The sequence below is a fragment of the Typopeltis vanoorti genome, chromosome 26 (assembly GCF_054136105.1).
Source record: "Typopeltis vanoorti isolate ZY-2024b chromosome 26, IOZ_Tvanoo_1.0, whole genome shotgun sequence".
Taxonomy (NCBI): Eukaryota; Metazoa; Arthropoda; class Arachnida; order Uropygi; family Thelyphonidae; genus Typopeltis; species Typopeltis vanoorti.
Genome location: NC_143574.1, coordinates 1,373,272 through 1,394,114, shown reverse-complemented (window position 1 = coordinate 1,394,114; position 20,843 = coordinate 1,373,272). Strand labels below are relative to the sequence as shown.

Below are 20,843 nucleotides of genomic sequence, written 5' to 3'. Positions count from 1 at the left end.
AACCTGAAAGGAAAAGGAAATATTCAGTTGTTTGTTGATGATGCAAAATTAGGTTTTCAGTTAGGTTAATCAAGACAATGTGGAGTGCATGCAGGATGATTTAAACAAACTGTCAGCATGGGCAAAAGATAATGGGTGTCAGTTTAATGTTGAGATATGTAAAGTTATGCATCGTAGGATAAATAGATTACAAGCTGTGTACCACAATGATGGAACTGTAATCCAGGAAATAGATGAAACTAGAGATTTAGGGATGGTGGAAGACAGAGAGTTAAAGTTTAGAGGGCATATTGCTAAGGTAGCCCATAGGATTACTTGGCTGTTGAAGAACACACTAACAAATAGAGATAAGGAAGTTGTTATTCCTCTTTATAAGGTTTTGATATGTCCACATCTGGATTAGTGCACTGAAGTCTAGTCTCCTGGGTTTCTGAGGATGAAGTGGAGAAAATTCAGAAGTGAGCATCCAAGACAGTGAGTGGTCTGTGGAATGTTTCCTATGAGGACAGATTGAGGGTGTGTGGATTGCAGAAGTTGGTTGATAGGAGAAAAAGAGGAAATATGATAGAAAAATTTAAGTTGCTTAAAGGGTTTTAGAGGATTGATGCAGGGGAAATGTTTCAGCATTTGAGAGGAGGCCAGAACAAGTCATCTCTGGAAGTTTGATAAAGGTATAGTTAGTAGGAGAGTTGTGAATGAGTGGAATTTGTTGCCATAATCAGTTGAGTGCTTTGTCTGTTAATGGGTTCAAGGAGATATGATAGATTGTGTGGATAATTTTGGTCTCTCCTGATGAGTCCTTGGCTTTCATGGAGATGAACATACAATAATAATAATAATAATAATAATACATATACTCTACTGTCACCTCACACCATGCTGTATCTACATTCTTTGCACAATGAAAGATATTATATTCCTTTCCAAAGTTTCTCAGGGATTTTTCACCTTCAATAGTAGTAAAAGTATTTTTTAACATGCAGTAAAGGCAGCAATAATACCCTGGTTCATGGAGGATGGCCATTGTAAGTAAGAGTGGTTATAAGTCACATAGGTCATAAATTAAGGACTGACTATATTTATACTTATGTAACATTTAATGTAAAATCTTCATTAAAAATTATGCTTAAATCACTAAAATGTGCAACTGTCTATGGCTTCACTACTGAAAATGTGGTAGTGAACTGCATTCTTGGTAACGAGTGACAAAAAACCCCAAAAATATAGAAAGACTTTATTTTCTGCTTATTTTCATAGTCTTTTTTATTGATGATTTTCATCCCAGATTTGTCAACAATTATTTAAAGGTTTTTGAAGACTTTTAGCAGATTTAAGAGTAGAGAAGTCATATGCCTAGAGTTAAAAACTAAAGCTTAATATTCCTATTTTACAGGTTAATTATCACCTGTTTCTTTGTAAATTTAACAAATAGTACTATTCTATTTTTTATTAACATATTTTCCATAAATTATGTAATTCTTTTGGAAAGATGGTCAAGTCATTGCAGTGGATATCAATAATGTTAAAGAGAACTCTAACTGTTAGGAATAAGGACATTATTCTTCCACTTTACAAGGCTTTGATAAGAGCACATCTGGATTACTGTGAAAAGATAGTTACTTAGGTCTAAGGAGATGAGGAAAAAATAACTTGTCTATGGAATTGAATTGTACATGTGAAGATAGACTAAGAGAATTTCATCACTAAAGTTTGAAAAGAGATAGAGATATGATAGAATATACAAGTGTCTACACTGTAAAGGGATCTTGCAGCATAGAGACAAGTAAGATTTTGCATCTTTTGAAAGTGTAGAATTTGGGGTCATCCCAGTAAGCTGGCTAGGAACACATGAACTCTAGGTTCTTTCCATAGCATGCGATGAGTGTATGAAATGGGCTTCTGTTAGATGCCATGAATGCATCCTTGGTCAATGTGTTTAAGGAGAGATATAAGTATTTAAATATGAGTGTCTAAACGAGACCTCCCTTGACAAGTCCTTGGAAATCCTTTATAATATTACAATAATAATATTAACAACATGTCGTTAATCATGTAACTCAAATTTCAAGAAATATCATAATATGCATGGAATTCCTTAAGTAAGAAAAATAGGTATCTCACCTGAAATGTATTAGTGTCTGCAAACTGAAATGCATTTTTGATGAAGGACAGCATCTCTGTTTCTCTTTTCCTTCTCTTATAATACTGCACAGCCTCCTAGATTTAAAAGTACCCAAAATTAGCATATACTGTATTCATCATTTTAGCTGTATTCATAATTCACATAAGAATATTAATATGTTACATATATATTTTACAAATATATACATAACATATTGAAATTTGCAGGCGTAGACTTCTGTAGCTAATTGGTTCAAAAGATATATTTCAGTGATTACACCACATTTTTTATTATTCAGTTATACAAAATACTGAAATAATAGTTCCCGACAAGTTTCGTAAATCGTAGGATTTACATCTTCAGGAGGTAAATAGTATAACTTAAAGTTTAAAACAAGAGAATTAATAAATACAAATAATAACTGTCTGGCTATTCATAAAACTCAAATAACAGAATGGAGATATAAAACGTTATTGACGTTGAACAATACTGGACGATGTCACATGTTCTCGTTCATACAGTCCAAGCTCAGATTGAGGTAGATTTTTTATCAGAGCTGACCACACTTGATGGAGAATTAAAATTTGATTTTTATTGCATTGGGTTGGGTTTTTTAGCATATTAGCAGCTTCTTTAAATTTTCTTATATAACTGTTGTTTTCTATGTAAGACATCATCGTTTTTTGCCAGAGTACATCGCGTCCAGTGGAAGTGGTATGGAAAGCAAGACCCGTTTTTTGTTATCTTTTGTATTGTACGTCTTTTTGGTGTTCAGCCATGTGTATTTCTCCAGATCTTCCTGTCTGTCCTATGTAGTAAATCCCACAAGAGCAATGGATTTCGTAGACTCCTGGTTTTTTAAGAGGATGATGAGGTGGTTTTGGTGGATGTAGGAATCTTGAGATTTTTTCCATAAGAAGGAAGGCTACTTTTATGTTGTGTTTGTTCATTAATTTGGCTAGCTTATCTGTAACATTTTTGATATAAGGAAGCGAGATTGCGTTTTTGTAATCCTGTTTTGTTGGGTTGTTAGCTGGAGGCATTTTAAGGATTCTCTTGATGGTTTTTGTTTCATATCCATTCTGTTGGAGGATTTGTGTTAGGTATTTTAGTTCTTCATTACATCTTTCTTGTGTGCTGGAGATATTGTGTGCTCTGTCTCGAAGAGTTTTAATTAAACTTATTTTTTGTGAAGGATGGTGGTGTGAGGTTGCATTTAGAAATCTTCCAGTGTTTGTCGGCTTCCTATATACTGAGAAGGAGAGTTTACTTTCTTCATTAACTTCTAATAGAATATTCAGAAAAGGAAGTTTTTTATTTCTTCTTGTTCTAAAGTGAATTTTATGGTGTTGTGCAAATTGTTGAGATAATCTTTGAAACTGATAAGTTCATCTGTTGTTCCATTGAATATGATGAAAATATTGTCCACATAGCGTAGCCATATTTTTGATTTTTTATGGTAATTCTTAAGAGCACTGTTTTCAAATTTTTCCATAAATAGGTTTGCTAATACTGGTGATAATGATGAACCCATGGTCAAACCTTCTTTTTGTTCATAGATTCTGTCTTGAGAGGTGAAAAAAGTATTGTTTATACAATGTTTAAAAAGATTTAAGATGTCCGGAGGGAAGAGTTCTTCTAGGAGATTCAAAATTTCTTGTCTTGGGACGTTTGTAAACAAGCTGATAATGTCTAGACTTGCTAAGATATCTGTTGGACCAATATGTATATCTTTCACTTTTTCTATGAAATGTTTACTATTTTTTATGAAGGAATATGTTTTTCCTATATGCTGTGAGATCATGTTGGTGAGGTATTTCGCCAAGTTGGAAGACGGTGAATCTCTTCCGTCTACTATTGGTCTTAAAGGTATATCTATCTTATGGATCTTTGGAACACCATATATTCTTGGTATCAAAGGATGTTTTGATTGTAAATATTTTTTAAGTTCTTCCGTCCAGAGAGGCACTTTTTTTTATTAGATCATTTGTTTTTTTGTGTGTATGCCAAGTCGGGTCTCTGTCTAAGGGTTTGTAGGTGTTTGTATCTTCCAGGAGACTTTTTTACAATTTCAATGTCGTTGTCACACCTATGTGGTACTACCTCGCAATTACTTATCACATCACTATTTTCTAAAAACATAAATGGAATCATGTTCTATTTATCAATCAGTTTTATCATAATGTTACTACTGTCATGAGAAGACCATTTTTCTTTTTCTCGTGAGAAATGAACAAATGGCCTACCCAAAAATGCCACTAAGAACAGACAAGAGGCACAAAATTCTAACAGCAGTGATAAATGGCAGCATAAAAAAAAAAAAAAAAAAAACACAATCAAACAGGATTGTCAATGACTACTAAACAACCAACCATGCAAGTCAGAAAAAGGAAAAAAACACTTGTGAGGATCATGCTAGACATGAATACCTACTGGCTAGCAAGAGAAGAATTTTAAGCCTGCTGCAGTGTCTCCCACAATGGGGATGAACTAGATGCACAGTGAACAGAAGACATTCCTGGAAAAAAAAGCTCCAACTTCCATAAACTGCCAGATCAACCTCAAAACTTACCAATCTTCAAACAGGAGAGGCCAAGATACCAGATAACAAAAAAGAAAGCATGCTTGAAAAGAGAGAGAGAGAAAAGAAACCAAAGTGAACTCTATTACACAGAAGGTTCTCTTACCACCAAAGAAATCTCATATTTTCTAGAAAAAGGTGCACGAGGCTCCCTCACAAATTATCAACAGCCCTCAAGCTTATGGCAAAAATTCTGGAGTTCATATCAGAGCTCCAAAGTCTACATTACAAACTGAAGTGCCAAAATAATGGTAGAGTTCTATGGAGGAAAAAAAAGATACATAACGAAAAAAGAGCAATATAAAAAAAAAAAAAAACTTCAAATGACATTCGAGATGCCACACAAACAGCTACATAATAACTATTATGTGCAAAAATACAAATGGAATTTAAATAAAAATGAATGGTAGAAGATTAGTAATAATTATTATTATTATTATTATTATTATTATTATTATTCAGGCCTCCAAGGAGTCAAAAGACTCATCGAGGGAGGTCCTTTCTAAGACATAAAGTCTGTCAAGACTCATCGAGGGGAAGTCCCCCCCCTGAGAAACACAAAGTTCATCATACCACTCCTTAAACCCACTGACCGTTCTCGCTCCCACCACTCCATCAGGCAATGCATTCCACGGCTCAACCACCCTCCACACAAAGAAACCACTCCTTACCCTCTTGCTCACAGTTTCCTTTCGTAACTTCCAGGGATGGCCTCTTGTCATCACTCCTTCCCGCTGATCAACCAAGCGAAAGAACTCCCCAGTGTCAACCCTGTAACCACCTCTCAACAGTTTAAAAGTCTCAATCATATCACCTCTCCTTCTTCTATCCACCAAACTCTGCAGTCCACATTCTCTCAGCCGATCCTCATAACTATCCTTGTACAGTCCTGAAACCATCTTTGTCATCCGTCTTTGTATCCTTTCCACAGTTAATTTATCCCCTTCAAATCCTGGGGACCAAATCTGAGAACAATAGTCCAAGTGTGGTCTGATCAGAGACTTATACAACGGAATGATAACCCTCTTATCTCTGCAGGTCAGTGTCCTTCTCATAATAGCAGCAATCCTCTGTGTTACCTTCACCACCTTTGCAATATGTCCCCTAAACTTCAGGTTTCTATCAATCATCAACCCCAGATCTCTTGTCTCCCCTACTTCCTCCAGTATAACTCCTCCCATAGAGTATGCAGCATCCCATCGATGTTTCCCAAACCTCAAGACCTTACATTTTGCTGCATTAAACTGACACCCCCATTCATTTGCCCATCTATCTAGCTTATTTAAATCCTCTTGCAGGGCTACCACATCTGCACTATTACTAATAATCCTTCCAAGCTTCGCATTATCCGCAAACAACTGAATATCCCCCTGCAATCCACTGGCTATGTCATTGATATAAAGGTTAAACAATATAGGTCCTAGTACTGAGCCCTGTGGGACCCCACTTGTAACCCTCTGCCTCCTTGAAACTGCTCCACCATACACAACTCTCTGATACCTATCAGACAGCCAATCCTGAATCCAGTTGACCAATCTGACATCCAGACCCATGTGCTGCAACTTAAATATCAGCTTATCATGTGGCACCCTGTCAAATGCCTTCGCCAAGTCTAAGAAAATTGCAGTATATGCCTTTCCCTCATCTAATGTTAACTTAATCATAATGTTAACTTAATCATGCAGTACTATCACAGAGTATCTTTTGATTCCTTGAGAATACATATCAAGCAATTGATGATGATGATGATGAAATATCCAGTTAAGTAAAAATGCATCGGTGGCTTTGACAATAAAACCATATTAAAAATGAAGGCAATTGAAAGAGATGTAGTTTATTAATAAACCAAATTCAAACTTGAGCTAATATGAAGTGGTATGTTTATTTGGAAATCGTTAGGTAGCGCCAGTGAACAAGCAACATGAAACTTGTGCTCCCATATTTTATCGTTATTGTAAGTGTTTCTCGTGCAAAATAATCAGTAAACAGAAAACTAACAGAGGGTTCTAAGGAGCCGATTACTTCTGCACAACCTGCAAGTACCTATAGTCCATCAAATAAGTTATCCTTACAATTAAAAAACAGCCACATGAAAGTGCCCGCTATGCCTACCATATGAAGTAAAGGTGATGGCAATAAAGGCCACTGACAAAAGAGTACCCCAAGTCTCATCAGTATAGTGCCGTTTGGTCGCCGACAAACCCAATGAAAATATGAAGTGCTGTAGCTATAAAACTGAAGTTACCAAAAAAAAAAAAAAAAAGTACATTGTGCAATTTCTGTTGCCATTGTTATATGCTTCCTGTGCAAAAATAGATAAATCAACACACTCAACCAGCCTTTTTTCTGTTCGCTGTGCCTCCCTTCCTTAAAACAGCTTCTGAATTTAGGTAAACGAATTGAAAACTCCAAACAACACTTTAATACTATGATCAAAACTTTCTCTTCCAAAATCCGAATACTGAAAACTAAACTCAAGCCTCGACGATCAGAGTGAAAAATCACTGCCATCAAAACTACTTCCCTATTTCACTCATCTCAGTCCTCTCTAAAGTGATAGAGAAAACCATCAATTCTGAACTCCTACACTACATTGAAGGCACTAGCTATTAAGTGACCACCAGTACGGATTCTATTGCTGCCAATCAACATGAGATCTACTCTCATATATCACTCATCTCTGGACAAATGCCTGGAGAAATTTGGTGAATCTCAAGTGGTTGCACTTGATATCTCTAAAGCTTTTAACAGGGTCTGGCACAAAGGCTTACTAAGCAAACTCCTATCATTGGGACTGTCTCAGGACTTCTGCAGTTGGATTGCCAGCTTTCTGTCTGGATGCACACTATGTGTGATGGTAGACAGTTCCTTATCCTCTCACCATGCAACTAATGCCAGGATTCCAGAAGGTTCTGTTCTCTCACCAACCCTCTTCCTTCTGTATATAGATGACTTATTTCAGTTGACCTCCAACCCCAATACACACACAGTTTTGCAGATGACAGTACATTGCACTCTTCCCTTTCATTTGACAAACCTCACTCTACACAACTCATTTCAACCTACAGAATCAACCACCACTGCCCTCAAATTCTGATCTCCAAGCCATCCTCCAATGGGGCTCAGATAACCTCGTCAATTTCAATGCTAGTAAACCCAGTTCTGTTTTTTTTTCTCACAAAAAAGAACCATTTCCCCCAGTATTATTTTTCATAACACTCAAATTTCCAGACAAGATCAGACCTCTCTTCTTGGAATTACCCTGACATCGGGCCTCTCCTGGCATAAACACATCGCAACTATTGCATCCTCAGCTTCCAAAAAACTAGGATTTCTCTTTTGCTTAAGACGTTACTTCGCCTCTAAACAGTTGTTAACCTTATACAAATCACAAATCTGCCCAGCTATCAAATACTGCTCTCACATTTGGAATGAGGCTCCTAAAAGCTTCCTCAAAATGCTTGACTCAATACAGAGAAGAACAATTAGATTGATAAATGACCCATCTCTTACCAGCTCATTCCTTCCTTTCACACAGATGTCTGGTCTCTGCAATTTGTGTATTCTATAAATATTTCCACAGCAAATGTTCTTAAATAGCATCAATAATTCCCCCCACTCAGTACCAAGCCCACTGAAACAAGTACAGCTGTCGCCCAACATCCTTTTACAATACACTTTGAAATCTATAGAACAAGTTTCTTTCTTTTCCTCCTCCTTCAATCTCTGCTACTGCTGTACTGTGGAATAGTCTTCCCCCCCCTGAAGTATTTCCCAAGAGGCTTTTAAATCAAATGTAAACAAGTTGCTCCTTTCCCAACCCACTACCCATATATGGTACTAATGTACTATAGGTTGATCAACCAACCTCTTGTGTATGGACTCAACACAAAAAACAGGAGATGAGAGTATTTTCGGAAAGACAAGGGAGAGATTAATCTTTGTAGCTACTACAATACAAATTTTAATCATATCTTCTTTTTTAATCTTACCTCTCTTGGCGTAAACCACTCCAGTTTTACAGCATTCATTTTTAAATAGAATGCTTTATTTTCTATCATTACAGTGTCCTCTGGCTGTAGCAGAAGAAATGAAGAGACAGCTTCACAGGTTTTTTTAAGATTATTAGCTATATGCAAAATAAGAAAAAATAATTACTTAAGAATTTTGTTGTAGTGGTAAACACATAAAAAAATGCATATATTGCAAAAAAAAAAACAATGACATTATTTATTATAATTATTAGACACCTCCAGAGTCCAAAGACTCATCGAGAGAGGGCACCTGCTCTACAGCTCTGTCTCCACCATTCAATCCACCAACTGACTGCAACTACACCAATGCCATCTACCACTGACCATGACCACTAGTTTTTCCACAGACAATCACAAACATCCATGCCCACGGCAGGATTCGAACCCGCAGCCTTTGGCTGGAGAGCGGATATGCTAACCACTCGGCCAGCCAGGCCCGCATTATCAAAATAATTATTTTTTTCTGCCTGTGTAAGCTTAACTGCAATTTGTGTGAACTTCTAGTGATGAGTTATTTCTTAAGTATTTAAAATTTAAAAAAAAAAAAAAGTAATGCAGTAAACATGCTAGCACTATGCAATCTGAAATCAAATTTCCATATGAAACAGTCTATTTACAAGTGATGTAATACTTTTAAAAACTGATATTTTTATAACATATGTACAAATCCTAAAATAGTGGGTAACATAGTATCACTTCAATTATACAAACACATTAATCCTTCTTGAATACGGTGTACTAGAGACAAAAAAAACCCACACACCAATATGCTCGGTAACTCCATTGATTCAAAATACTCATTACAGGAGACATTATTCACACAAATTCAAGGTAGTCACAAACTACCTTTGGCAATCCATTCCCATCATCTACCACTCTCCAAGCAAAGAACTTAGTCCACAACCCTTACTAACCACACTCTTACACAACTTCCAGTGGTAACTCCTTGTTGCCTCCCTGCTCCTCATTTATTGAAAATTTCTTTTGTATAAACTTTATAGAATTCCTTTAGTAACTTATAAGTTTCTATCATTATTCTCGTGGAAATGCTTAGACGTTGGTTATACATTTTTTACTAAGTAATTTAAGGAAATTACAATGTCAACTAGGATACACATTAAAATAAATTTTAATATACTTCAATATTTCGGCAACATCACGTTGCCATTTTCAAGAAACTTAAGAACAAGACACGTGCACGCAGACACAACAAACAGTAAATAAGGAAGAAGCAGGAAGTCCTGATTTCACATCAGGACTTCAGGAGAAATAATAGCTTCCTACTTCTTCCTCATTTACTGTTTGATGTGTCTGCGTGCACGTGTCTTGTTCTTAAGTTTCTTGAAAATGGCAACGTGACGTTGCTGAAATATTGAAGTATATTAAAATTTATTTTAATGTATATCCTAGTTGACGTGTAATTTCCTTAAATTACTTAGTAAAAAAAAGTTTCTATCATGCCCCTTCTCCTCTACTTTTTACCTAAATTCTGAAACACACACACACACCCCTCTGGTCTATCCTCATAGGGAGCATTCCACAGACCTGCCACCAGCTCGGTCATTTGAATCCTCTCCACCACCTCCTGATCTCCAAGAAACCTAAGTGACCAAATCTGTGCATAGAAGTCAAGATGCACCTGAATTATATATCATAATACATACAAATTGTAGGATAAATCAACAATACCAAACTGAAATCAAAGTAAAGTGGACAGTGTACTTCATTTGTGGTTCAACACCTGGTGAAGGAGTTGGTAATCAGGATCACGAATGTCTTCACTAGAACCATGAAGGTGTTGGTAATCAGAATTCTATGAGTTGCTGAAAAGAACAAAAAATTCTTGTTGAAGAGCTGAACAAGCAATACAAAAAATGAATTCCAGGCATGCGATAACAAGATCTGAAGAAAAGACAGAACTAATAACAGTAATTTTATTAGTTAAGCCAAGCATTTTTTAAAATAGGACACTGAGTTCATTATATTAAAAATAGAAGATATTATGGATCTACCCATATTTTATAGTTTCCAAAATATAGAAAGAAAGTTTCAAAATTTAACAAAAAGATTATAAGAATATAACCTTGGTATCAGAGTGCCTTGGATCGCATTACTTTAGTGACAGGGATTCTGTCCAGGTGCCTGTATATTTGCCTCCTTTTAGTGTTCTAATAAAAGGTGCTAATATCTAAATAAATAAAATAAATTAGTGTCTTTTATCTGCGCACTAATAAAAGACAAACATATGAGTTCCTGAGCAGGGTCAAAGTCTTAAGTAATGCAAAGCAAGGCAACTCCAATGAAAAGGTTATATTCTCATAAGATCGGTACTATCAACATAAGAAGCCTGAATGGCAAAGAAATGGAGCTAGCTGAGGAATTAGATAAGTACCAGATCGACATAATAGGGGTGACTGAAACAAAAAAGACAAAAACTGGTGAGATCTTTCTGAGCAATAAATACAAAATGTTATATTCAGGCAATGACAATCAAGGAAATGACGGAGTAGCCATTGTATTCAACACTAAATATGAGGCTAATCTTCTTGAATGGCAGGCAGTCTCAAGTAGAGTGATGCGGGCAAATATCAGAATGGGGAACTGGACAATGAGACTTATTTCTGCCTATGGTCCCACAGAAGGTTCTACTAAGGTAGAAGTGGAAGAATTTTTTGATGCTTTAGAGAAAGCAATTGACGCAATGAAAAAGGAAAAGTTGGTCCTTGTTGGGGATCTAAATAGCAGAGTAGGAAATGATTGTCAGACATACAAAAATATTTTGGGAAAATTTGGAGAAAAGAGCAACGCTAATAATAATGGCAAATACCTGTTGGATTTCTGCTCAGGACATGGACTGCTTATTACTAACACCATGTTCCAACATAAAAATGTGCACAAATTCACATGGAGAGAAGAGGCAAGGAATAAGAAAAGTCTCATTGACTATGTTATTGTTGATAGTGATGTTTTCTCCCTGGTGCAGGACACCAGAGTGTACAGAGGATTTGAAATTGGAAGCGATCACTATTTAGTCTTGAGCAGGATAAAATTGAATTTCATATTGAAAAGAATAACATGTAAGAAAATTTTAAAGCGAATAAAAGTTGAGCAGCTCTCAGATGTGAACTGTAGATTAAAATACACAAATATTTTAAATATTTGTGTATTTTAGTACATACACAACACTTTCCTCTCCAATGGCTACAGCGATCACAGTATCAAAAAAATAATTAGTTCTTCTCTAATTCCCGGTCCTTCTCGTCAACAAGAATTTAAAAATGCCATCACCATACCCTACATCCGTGGCACATCTGAAAAAATAGTGAAGATTCTAAAAAAGTACAACCTACACACAGCATATAAACCCCACTGCAAACTTACTACCCTTATCTGTTCTACAAAAGATCAGCTCCCTCCTCTCTCTCTGCCTGGAGTTTACAAAGTACCCTGTTCCTGTAAGCTGGCATACTTTGGACAGACAGGCAGATCAGCATCCATCTGCCTAGAGGAACACAAGACTTACATCTGTAAACACAACTATGGTCATTCAGGCTTGGCTGACCATGTCTTGGACACCACCCACAGAGTATCTTGGAAGAAAACCACCATGCTCCATCACAGCAAATTCAAGAAAGAGAGACTATTCTTAGAAGCAGACAGCAGCTCTTAGAAATCAACCAAATCTTAATAAATACAGTTGCATTAAGCTTCCGAAAATTTGGGAAACACTCATCACCAGAGATCCTACTTTATATTCCAGGCCACCTACAACCGTCCTTAGAGGGCGCTCCACCTAGATAGGACTTTAGTGTCACCCACTTGGTTGTACTTAGTATTGAATGATATTTGTGTTATGTTACATTAGTTATTTTTGTAATCCCCGTAGATGTTCTAGTGACTAGGACGAAATATAGGAAGTATTAAATTCTTTTTAATCCTTTCTTAGTGTTGTAAAAAATCCATTAAACCTCCAACATTATGTCTTCACAGAACTTAAGCCTCTATACACGAATGTTAATTTACAACTCAAATAAAGACTAAGTATTGCTTGATATAATGCCCAATTGACACCATATAACTGTAGCATATTGAATAGCTTCTCTCTTGGCACCTTGTCATATGCCTTTTCCAGATCGACAAAACTTAAATACAGATCTTTGTTATATTCCCATGCTTTCTCAACTATTTGTCGTAAAGCGAAGATCTGATCGTGACAGCCTCTATATTGCTGGAATCCAGCTTGTTCTTCACCAAGCTTTTCTTCCACAATTCTTCTCAACCATTTCTCAAGTATACTTGCATAGATCTTGCCAGGTACACTCAGTAGGGAAATACCTCTGTAATTCTCACATTCAGTTTTATTTCTCTTTTTATATATGGGTACTATTAGAGCTCTACTCCAATCATCGGGAATTCATCCCTCTGTCCAGGCTTTCTGAACTATGCAGTGCAGCCACTGTAAGACTTTTATACCACCATATTTCAGCATTTCTGGTCAAATAACATCTACTCCTGCTGCCTTTCCACATTTCAAGCCTTTGATGGCTTTTTCAACTTCAAGTATGGATATATATTCCCGACTGTACGCCTGTTGAGTGTTTTTTACCACTGTGCTATCACTGCTTTTTCATTTAGCAATTTTTCGAAGTAATTACTCCATACTTCAAGGATATCTTTTTCTCCTGTTTTCATGTCACCTAGAGCATCTCTAACTCCTTTTACAGCACTCTTTCCTCCGTTTCTAAGTTTCTTCAATAACCTCCAGAATATCTTACAACCTTCGTGATATTTATTTTCTATGTTCTTGCCAAAGTCCTCCTATGACTTTTGTTTAGCTAGTTTCACACAGAATTTCGCTTTCTTACATTTGTCTCTGTATTCTCTAAGAGCACAAGCTGACTTATTTACCAGGAACTTTTGATATGCTTTCTTCTTTTCCTACACTGCCTCTTTAACTTCCTGTGTTCACCATGGAGTTCTGATTTTTCTATCATTGCAGACAACCTCACCACATGCCTCTCTAGCTGAATCAATCAAGGTTTTCTTCAAGGCTTTGCCACTGAATCTCCAAGGTTTGGTTCCTGTTCTCAAACTCTTTAATTTTTTCTTCAGTAATCTTTGTGTATTTTAGTCTACAGTTCACATCTGAGAGCTGCTCAACTTTTATTCGCTTTAAAACTTTCTTACATGTTATTCTTTTCAATATGAAATTCAATTTTATCCTGCTCAAGACTAAACAGTGATCGCTTCCAATTTCAAATCCTCTGTACACTCTGGTGTCCTGCACCAGGGAGAAAACATCACTATCAACAATAACATAGTCAATGAGACTTTTCTTATTCCTTGCCTCTTCTCTCCATGTGAATTTGTGCACATTTTTATGTTGGAACATGGTGTTAGTAATAAGCAGTCCATGTCCTGAGCAGAAATCCAACAGGTATTTGTAATTATTATTAGCATTGCTCTTTTCTCCAAATTTTCCCAAAATATTTTTGTATGTCTGACAATCATTTCCTACTCTACTATTTAGATCCCCAACAAGGACCAACTTTTCCTTTTTCATTGCGTCAATTGCTTTCTCTAAAGCATCAAAAAATTCCTCCACTTCTACCTTAGTAGAACCTTCTGTGGGACCATAGGCACAAATAAGTCTCATTGTCCAATTCCGCATTCTGATATTTGCCCACACTACTCTACTCGAGACTGCCTGCCATTCAAGAAGATTAGCCTTGTATTTTGTGTTGAATACTATGGCTACTCCTTCTTTTCCTCGATTGTCATTTCCTGAGTATGACATTTTGTATTTTTGCTCAGAAAGATCTCACCAGTTTTTGTCTTTTTTGTTTCAGTCACCCCTATTATGTCGATCTGGTACTTATCTAATTCTTCAGCTAGCTCCATTTCTTTGCCATTCAGGCTTCTTATGTTGATAGTACTAATCTTTAACTCTGGTGATGTTGAGTTGGGGTGTGCTTTTAGATTTGTTCCAGTAGCTGACTTTTCGCTGTTCGCCCTGGTTCCCTGGCGAAAACAACGGGAGCCTTGTTTAACCGGGCGACACCCCAGCCGGCACGAAATTTTGCCATGTTGTACCATCATTTTCTATATTGGTTTAAGCCAATAAGAATACAATTTGGTCAGATAAATCCCCAATTGCCAGCCCATCCTCGTTCATTCAGTATCCAGGTAGATACCCAACAGTGTGCACCACGAGAAGGTGAGGATTGGACATTATGTCAGAAGCCCTGGTCAGTTCTCTGCATTCCTTTAAAGGCTATGTGGAGGTCTCCTCTCAGTTATTAACCATTAACCACAGTAATTAACTTTAATGAAATAAAGGTACAAATATTTCGTACTGAAATTAACAGTATATCATCAGTGTAGACAACAAGCAGTTTAAAGGAATGAAATAGAAAGCATATAACAGTCAGTGGATTACCAATTAAAAACTGTTGCCAAGTGCTAGAAATTAATATTAATAAAATATTATTAAATAATTTTTAAAAACTATTTCTTAACATAAAGATAAGAATCTCCTAAACTTTGGGGAGAGTGACAATCATTTTGATTCATATCTGGCCGATATAAAAGGGCTTCGCAACTTTCTTTGAAAAGGTGTTCGTATTTAAACTTCCATCTATTGAGAAGATGAGCTTTATCCCTGGATATTGTGTTTAGTGCCAATACTGTGTTGTGCCAGACCAGACTTTTGAGGTTTCATGTATTAGATATAATATTGAATTAATATATATATTTTTCCACAGAACAGCCTGTTTGTCCTAAGTATGTTAAATTTCATTCACACGGTATCTAGTAAATGCCAGCTAATGATAGAGGTGCCAGTTTGTCTTTTGTAAATGGCAACAGGTGAGAAATTTTGTTGATAGGAAAATATGTGGGAATGAGATGATACTTCTTCAAAATTCTGCCAATCGGTTCTGAGATGCCAAAAATATAAGGGATTGGAAGAATTCTGAGGTGTTGGAACATAGGAGTCAATTATCTGCTGAATTTGATTAGAGTCATAACCATTAAATTCCATTAACTTTTTGATAGTGAAAAGTTCTTGTTGTAAGCTTGAGGGAGAGGAGCACACTTTATGTGCTTTTTTAATTAAAGACTTGATAACATCAATTTTTTGAGAGGTGTGATGAGCAGACTTTTGATGAATGTATCTGTCAGTAAAGGTAGATTTTTGATAAACACTGGTTAATAAATTACCAGCGGCTGTGCATGTAAGAAGGATGTCCAAGAATGGTAAACTACCAACCTTTTCTTTTTCCATGGTGAACTGAATGCATGGGTAAAGGCTAATGATCTACTGTAGGAATGTAGTAAATTCCTCTTCAGAATGTGGCCAAATAGCTAAGACATCATCAACATAATGAAACCAAAGAGAGGGTTGGGGATGAATGGATGAGAAGAAGGTGTCTTCCAGATGGTTCAAAAAATAGTTTGCTAAAGGTGGAGATAGAGGGCTACCCATGGTAGTATCTTCAACTTTATCTTCAGCTGAAATATCCTGAATCTATAACAAATTCAAAAATCTTTGCAATATCCAGAGGGTAATCATCATATAGTAAATTAATAGTGTCAGATAATGGAATATTGGTAAAGATGGAAACAATATCAAAGCTCACTAACAAGTCCAACTCTGGTATTTGAACATCCTTGATTTGTTCAAGAAAATGTGTGGAATTTTTGATGAAAGATCTGGATTGTCCAGTATGGGCAGTTAATGAACGTGACAGAAATTTAGCAATTCTACTGTTGTACTGTTAATCTCAGTATGAAATATTTGTACCGTTAAACATTTTTAATGTCTCTGAAAATAGTGTGGGTTCCACAGTCGATTTTCTTGAGTTTAAAGGACGAAAAACCAGAGTTTCCAGGAGAAAAAAACCTGCTTGCCTGTGTCAGAGATTGACTTACTCAGGAACTGGTCTAAAAAAAGGCTTAGAGAATGTTCCTCTAGTTGGAAACTAGATTTGGACACAAGTCTTCCTTCATGTGGTTAAGTGCCATGGAGTGCAAATGCCACTCCCACTGTCCCATATTCAATTTTATTTCCCGTTTGTACAGTCCTATCAGAGCTCTACTCAAATCATCTGGAATTCAACCTTCTGAATTACAAAGTCGCTATAAAACTTTTATATATCCTTATTTGAGAATATCTTGTTAAATATCATCTACTTTAGTTGTTTTTCCACGTTTTGAATCTTTGATGGCTTTTTCTACCTCCTCAAGTACTGATATGCACTCCTGACTGCAATCCTCTTGGATATTTTCTAGTACCATTCTGTCACTTAACATTTTCATTTAACAATCTTTTGAAGTAATTACTCCACACACATCTAGAAAATCTTTATCTCCAATTTTCATGTCATCTTTATCATCTCTTGATTCCTTTTTTTTTTTTTTTTTTTTTACAGTACTCTCTCCTCCACTTCTAAGCTTTTACAATAGCTTTCACAACATTTTCCCACCATCCTGATATCTTTCTACTATATTCTTGCCAAAGTTTTCCCATGACTTTTGTTTAACTACTTTTACGCAATGCTTCACTTTCTCTGTATTCTCTCAGAGTACATGCTGACTTGCTAGAAATTTTTAACACGTTTTCTTCTTTTCTCTGACTGCCTCTTTTACTTTCCAAGTCTACCACAGAATTCTTATTTTTCTATTCTGGCAGACAGCTTTACAACATGCCTCTGGCTGACTCAATCGTACATATTTTTCTTTTTAATATGAAATTTGTTTCTATCCTTCTGAAAACTAAATGATGTTTACTTCTTATTTCAAGTCCCCCTGTATAATATTCTGTCCCAAACCAGCATGAACATTTCATTATCAACAATAATATAGTAAATAAGAACTTTCTTATTTCTTCTCTCCATATGGAATTGCTCAAATATCTTCATGCTGGAACATGGAATTACTAATGACTAGTCCATATCCTGATCAGAAATCCAATAGGTATTTACCATTGTTATTAGTTTTGCTCATATCTGCAAAGTTTCTGTAAAACATATGTCTAGTAATGATTTCTTACTCTGCCAGGTTAGATATTCAACAAGGACCAACTTTACATTTCATGGCAAGTTCCTTCTCTAATGACTTGAAAAATTCCTTCACTTCTTCCTCAGTAGAACCTTCTAAAGGATCATAGGAACTCTCCTTTTTAAACTGCCTGTCGTTCCAAAAATTATTTTCATGTTTAGTTTTGAATACTATAGTGACTCCTTCCTCTTTCTCTGATCATTACTACCTGAATGCATCTTGTAGTCATTATTTAGAAGAATATCATTTAGTGTGTTCATGTTGTTAACACCAAATTATGTCAATGTAGTACTTCTCTAATTCATTTTTCAGTGGTAAATGCATCTTCAATACTGCTGATGATGAGTTCATTCTAGTAGCTGACTTTTCATGTTTGCCCTGGTTTCCTGATAGAAAGAGAGAGAGAGAGCGGGGGGGGGGGGGGATGCCTTGTTTACTCATTCTTTTAAATTAGTATATATAAATGCAAGTCCTGGAAGAGGGGGAGAATGATCCCCCCCTCCCAATATGAATCCCACCACCAAAGGCTGTACATTCAGTAACATTAGTGTACAGCCTTTGGTGGTGGTATCTAAACTAAGGATTAGATAATCCAGGAACCTATTCTGTTCTAGAGACCAAATGTGGCACTTTTTGTGACATTTCAGGCCTCCAATAAACTGATGATCTTATGGAAATAAAAACTGCCTCTCATTTAAAGACTTTCACAGACAGCAGTGCTATAGTGGGATCTGATATCCCCCCCCCCCCCAACCAGCTAAGTCACCAAATGAGTTTCAGTACTATCACTTTTAAAAAAATTGACGTCTTAGTCAAGTTCACTTACTTGGTTAAAAAAAAAGAGCATCTTATCTTTATTTTAAACTGTTTATTCATTTCTTCATTTTTTTTCGGTGCTGAAGAAAGAGCATTCAGATATAACACTAACATCAATATGTTTTTAAAATTATTACTTACCCACTGAGTCTTATGTAGTTTAATTATGATAGCCTATAATATTGCAGTCAGGAGAATTTTTTTAATTAATTTTTTTCTACTACAAAAATGTATTTAATTAGTGATCCTGAGAATGAATATGTATTAATTATCGAGGTTATTCATAGGTTTGTGTAGCAAATTTTGTATATAATAAGAGTGTAATATGTATGCATGGATGACTGTGGCAGATGCATTTGTTGACAGAGTAAACAAGAGAAGTGAGAGAGTGAGGATCTGCAGAAAGTGTGATATATTAATGGACTGCAGTGATCTGAATGAAAATCAAGAACCTGAAGTGGAGAATACCAAATGAAAGGCAGTGATGGATTTAAGACTAAGAACGATAGCCAGAAGAGTGAGCATGAGAATATGATTGATAGAATACAGAAATAATAAAAAAAAAAAGGGGGGGGGGAGAAAATTGGGCATAATTACAGAAGTGTGCCTGACTGACAAAGCAAGAGCTGGTTTAAAGAAATGGAACAGAAGACAGTCCGGCTGATGATGCAACAGTGAGAATGTTTGCTCGAATGTAAGAATTGAAAAATGAAATAATTCAGATGAGGAATGAGATAAGGTGTGTACAGATTGAAATTAGATGTATGGTGGATACAAACAGAAGAGTGAGAAAGAATAAAATGAAAGATAGTGGAGAGAAAGAAGAAGAAATTACTCAAGAATAGCACTATGTGGAGTTTCTATCATAAAAGGTGTTATGAATGAGAGGGTGCACAAGATTTGTTTTCCAGGAGGAAGAATGAACAGGATGGGTGAGGTGCCTGGATATGAGAAGTGAGCATACGAGGGAGTTAGTGGTTGTGGTTGGAACAAATGACTCAGTTGTCTACAGGGAAAATGTGAGAATAAATATCAAGAGATTATTGAGGAGAATGAAACATAACAGTATAGTAGGAAAGGTAGTTTGTGTGTTGCACAGGTATAACAATGATGAGGTGCAGCAGAGAGCAAGGTTAGTGGAAATATGTGAAAAGAAAAGTGTGTGCAGTTTGTGAATGTGTCAGATGAGTTTGAAAGACAAATGGAATTGTATAAGAGTGATGAACTGCATCTGAATGGTTTTGGAGTAAGTCACTTGGAAAGGTTGCTGCTGAAAGGAAACGTAATAAGTGATGCAAACAAGGTATCATTGGAAGTTGGAGATGATGTAAATGAGCAGGAGAGTGGACCAGATGAGACTGATGTGGTTGCGAATGTAGAGGAGAATGTGAGAACATGAATGCAAGTGGGACAAGGAGTTAAGGGAGACACAGTATAAGGAAAGTGGATTCTGAAAGCAGTAATGAATGCATGCATGTGGATGATTGGAATAGGAATGGAACAGTCTGAAATAAGTGGGGATTTGAGTCGGGGGGGGGGGGTATTTGGGACAGAAGGTGAGCAAACAAGTGAGGAGAAGTCACAGATGGGGGTAGCATGAGTAGGACTGGTTATAGGCCAAGAAGTGAATTGTTATGGTTATTTGCAAATACCAGGAGTATCACAAACAAGAGATATGAAATTTTGCATTGACTGAATCTGAATGTGTAAAAAAATAGTTGGAATAAGTGAAACATGGTTGGATGAGAATAGCATCTTGACAGGAATAGAAATGGATGGATATGATGTTTTTTGTAAAGATAGAAAAAGCAGGGGGGAAGAGCTGGTGATGATAGCAGGGGAATTATGTCCATGAAAGGTTGAGATACAAGGAGGAAAAAGTGGCAGTGGTTTTGAAGCAGTATGGTGTAAAGTGGAGGTTGATAGAATTATATATTTGGTGGGGTGTTGTTACAGTTAAGGGAATGTGGAAGGTGAAGACAAAGAAATGTGTAGGCCTTAAACCCATTGGTGAGTGGAGTGCATGGCCTGAAAGTGTGGTGAATGTGGAAACTGTGAATAGGTTTAAGGCATGGTTGAATGATCTTTATGATGAGGGAGTATAGATCTCCCACGACAAGTCCTTTGACTCCATGTAGGTCAGATGTTAATAATATACGTGCACCTTGGTATTAAAAAAATGGTAAAATTACATAAATCCTTTCATGATGTAAATCAGGTTAAGGCAAAA

The 20,843-nt window shown here is 36.3% G+C and overlaps 1 protein-coding gene across 1 annotated transcript in view; it reads right to left on the bottom strand.

The window, feature by feature from the left end:
• The window catches only part of LOC150092266 (prolyl 3-hydroxylase 2-like), a 131,374-nt gene that overhangs the window by 73,507 nt on the left and 37,024 nt on the right, over positions 1 to 20,843 (bottom strand). The window contains exons 5-6 of the mRNA XM_090414922.1: positions 8,696 to 8,832; positions 2,122 to 2,217 (exon numbers count right to left, since the gene is read on the bottom strand). Of these exons, the coding sequence (XP_090271048.1) occupies positions 2,122 to 2,217; positions 8,696 to 8,832 (233 nt within the window). The remainder of the gene's footprint in view (positions 1 to 2,121; positions 2,218 to 8,695; positions 8,833 to 20,843) is intronic.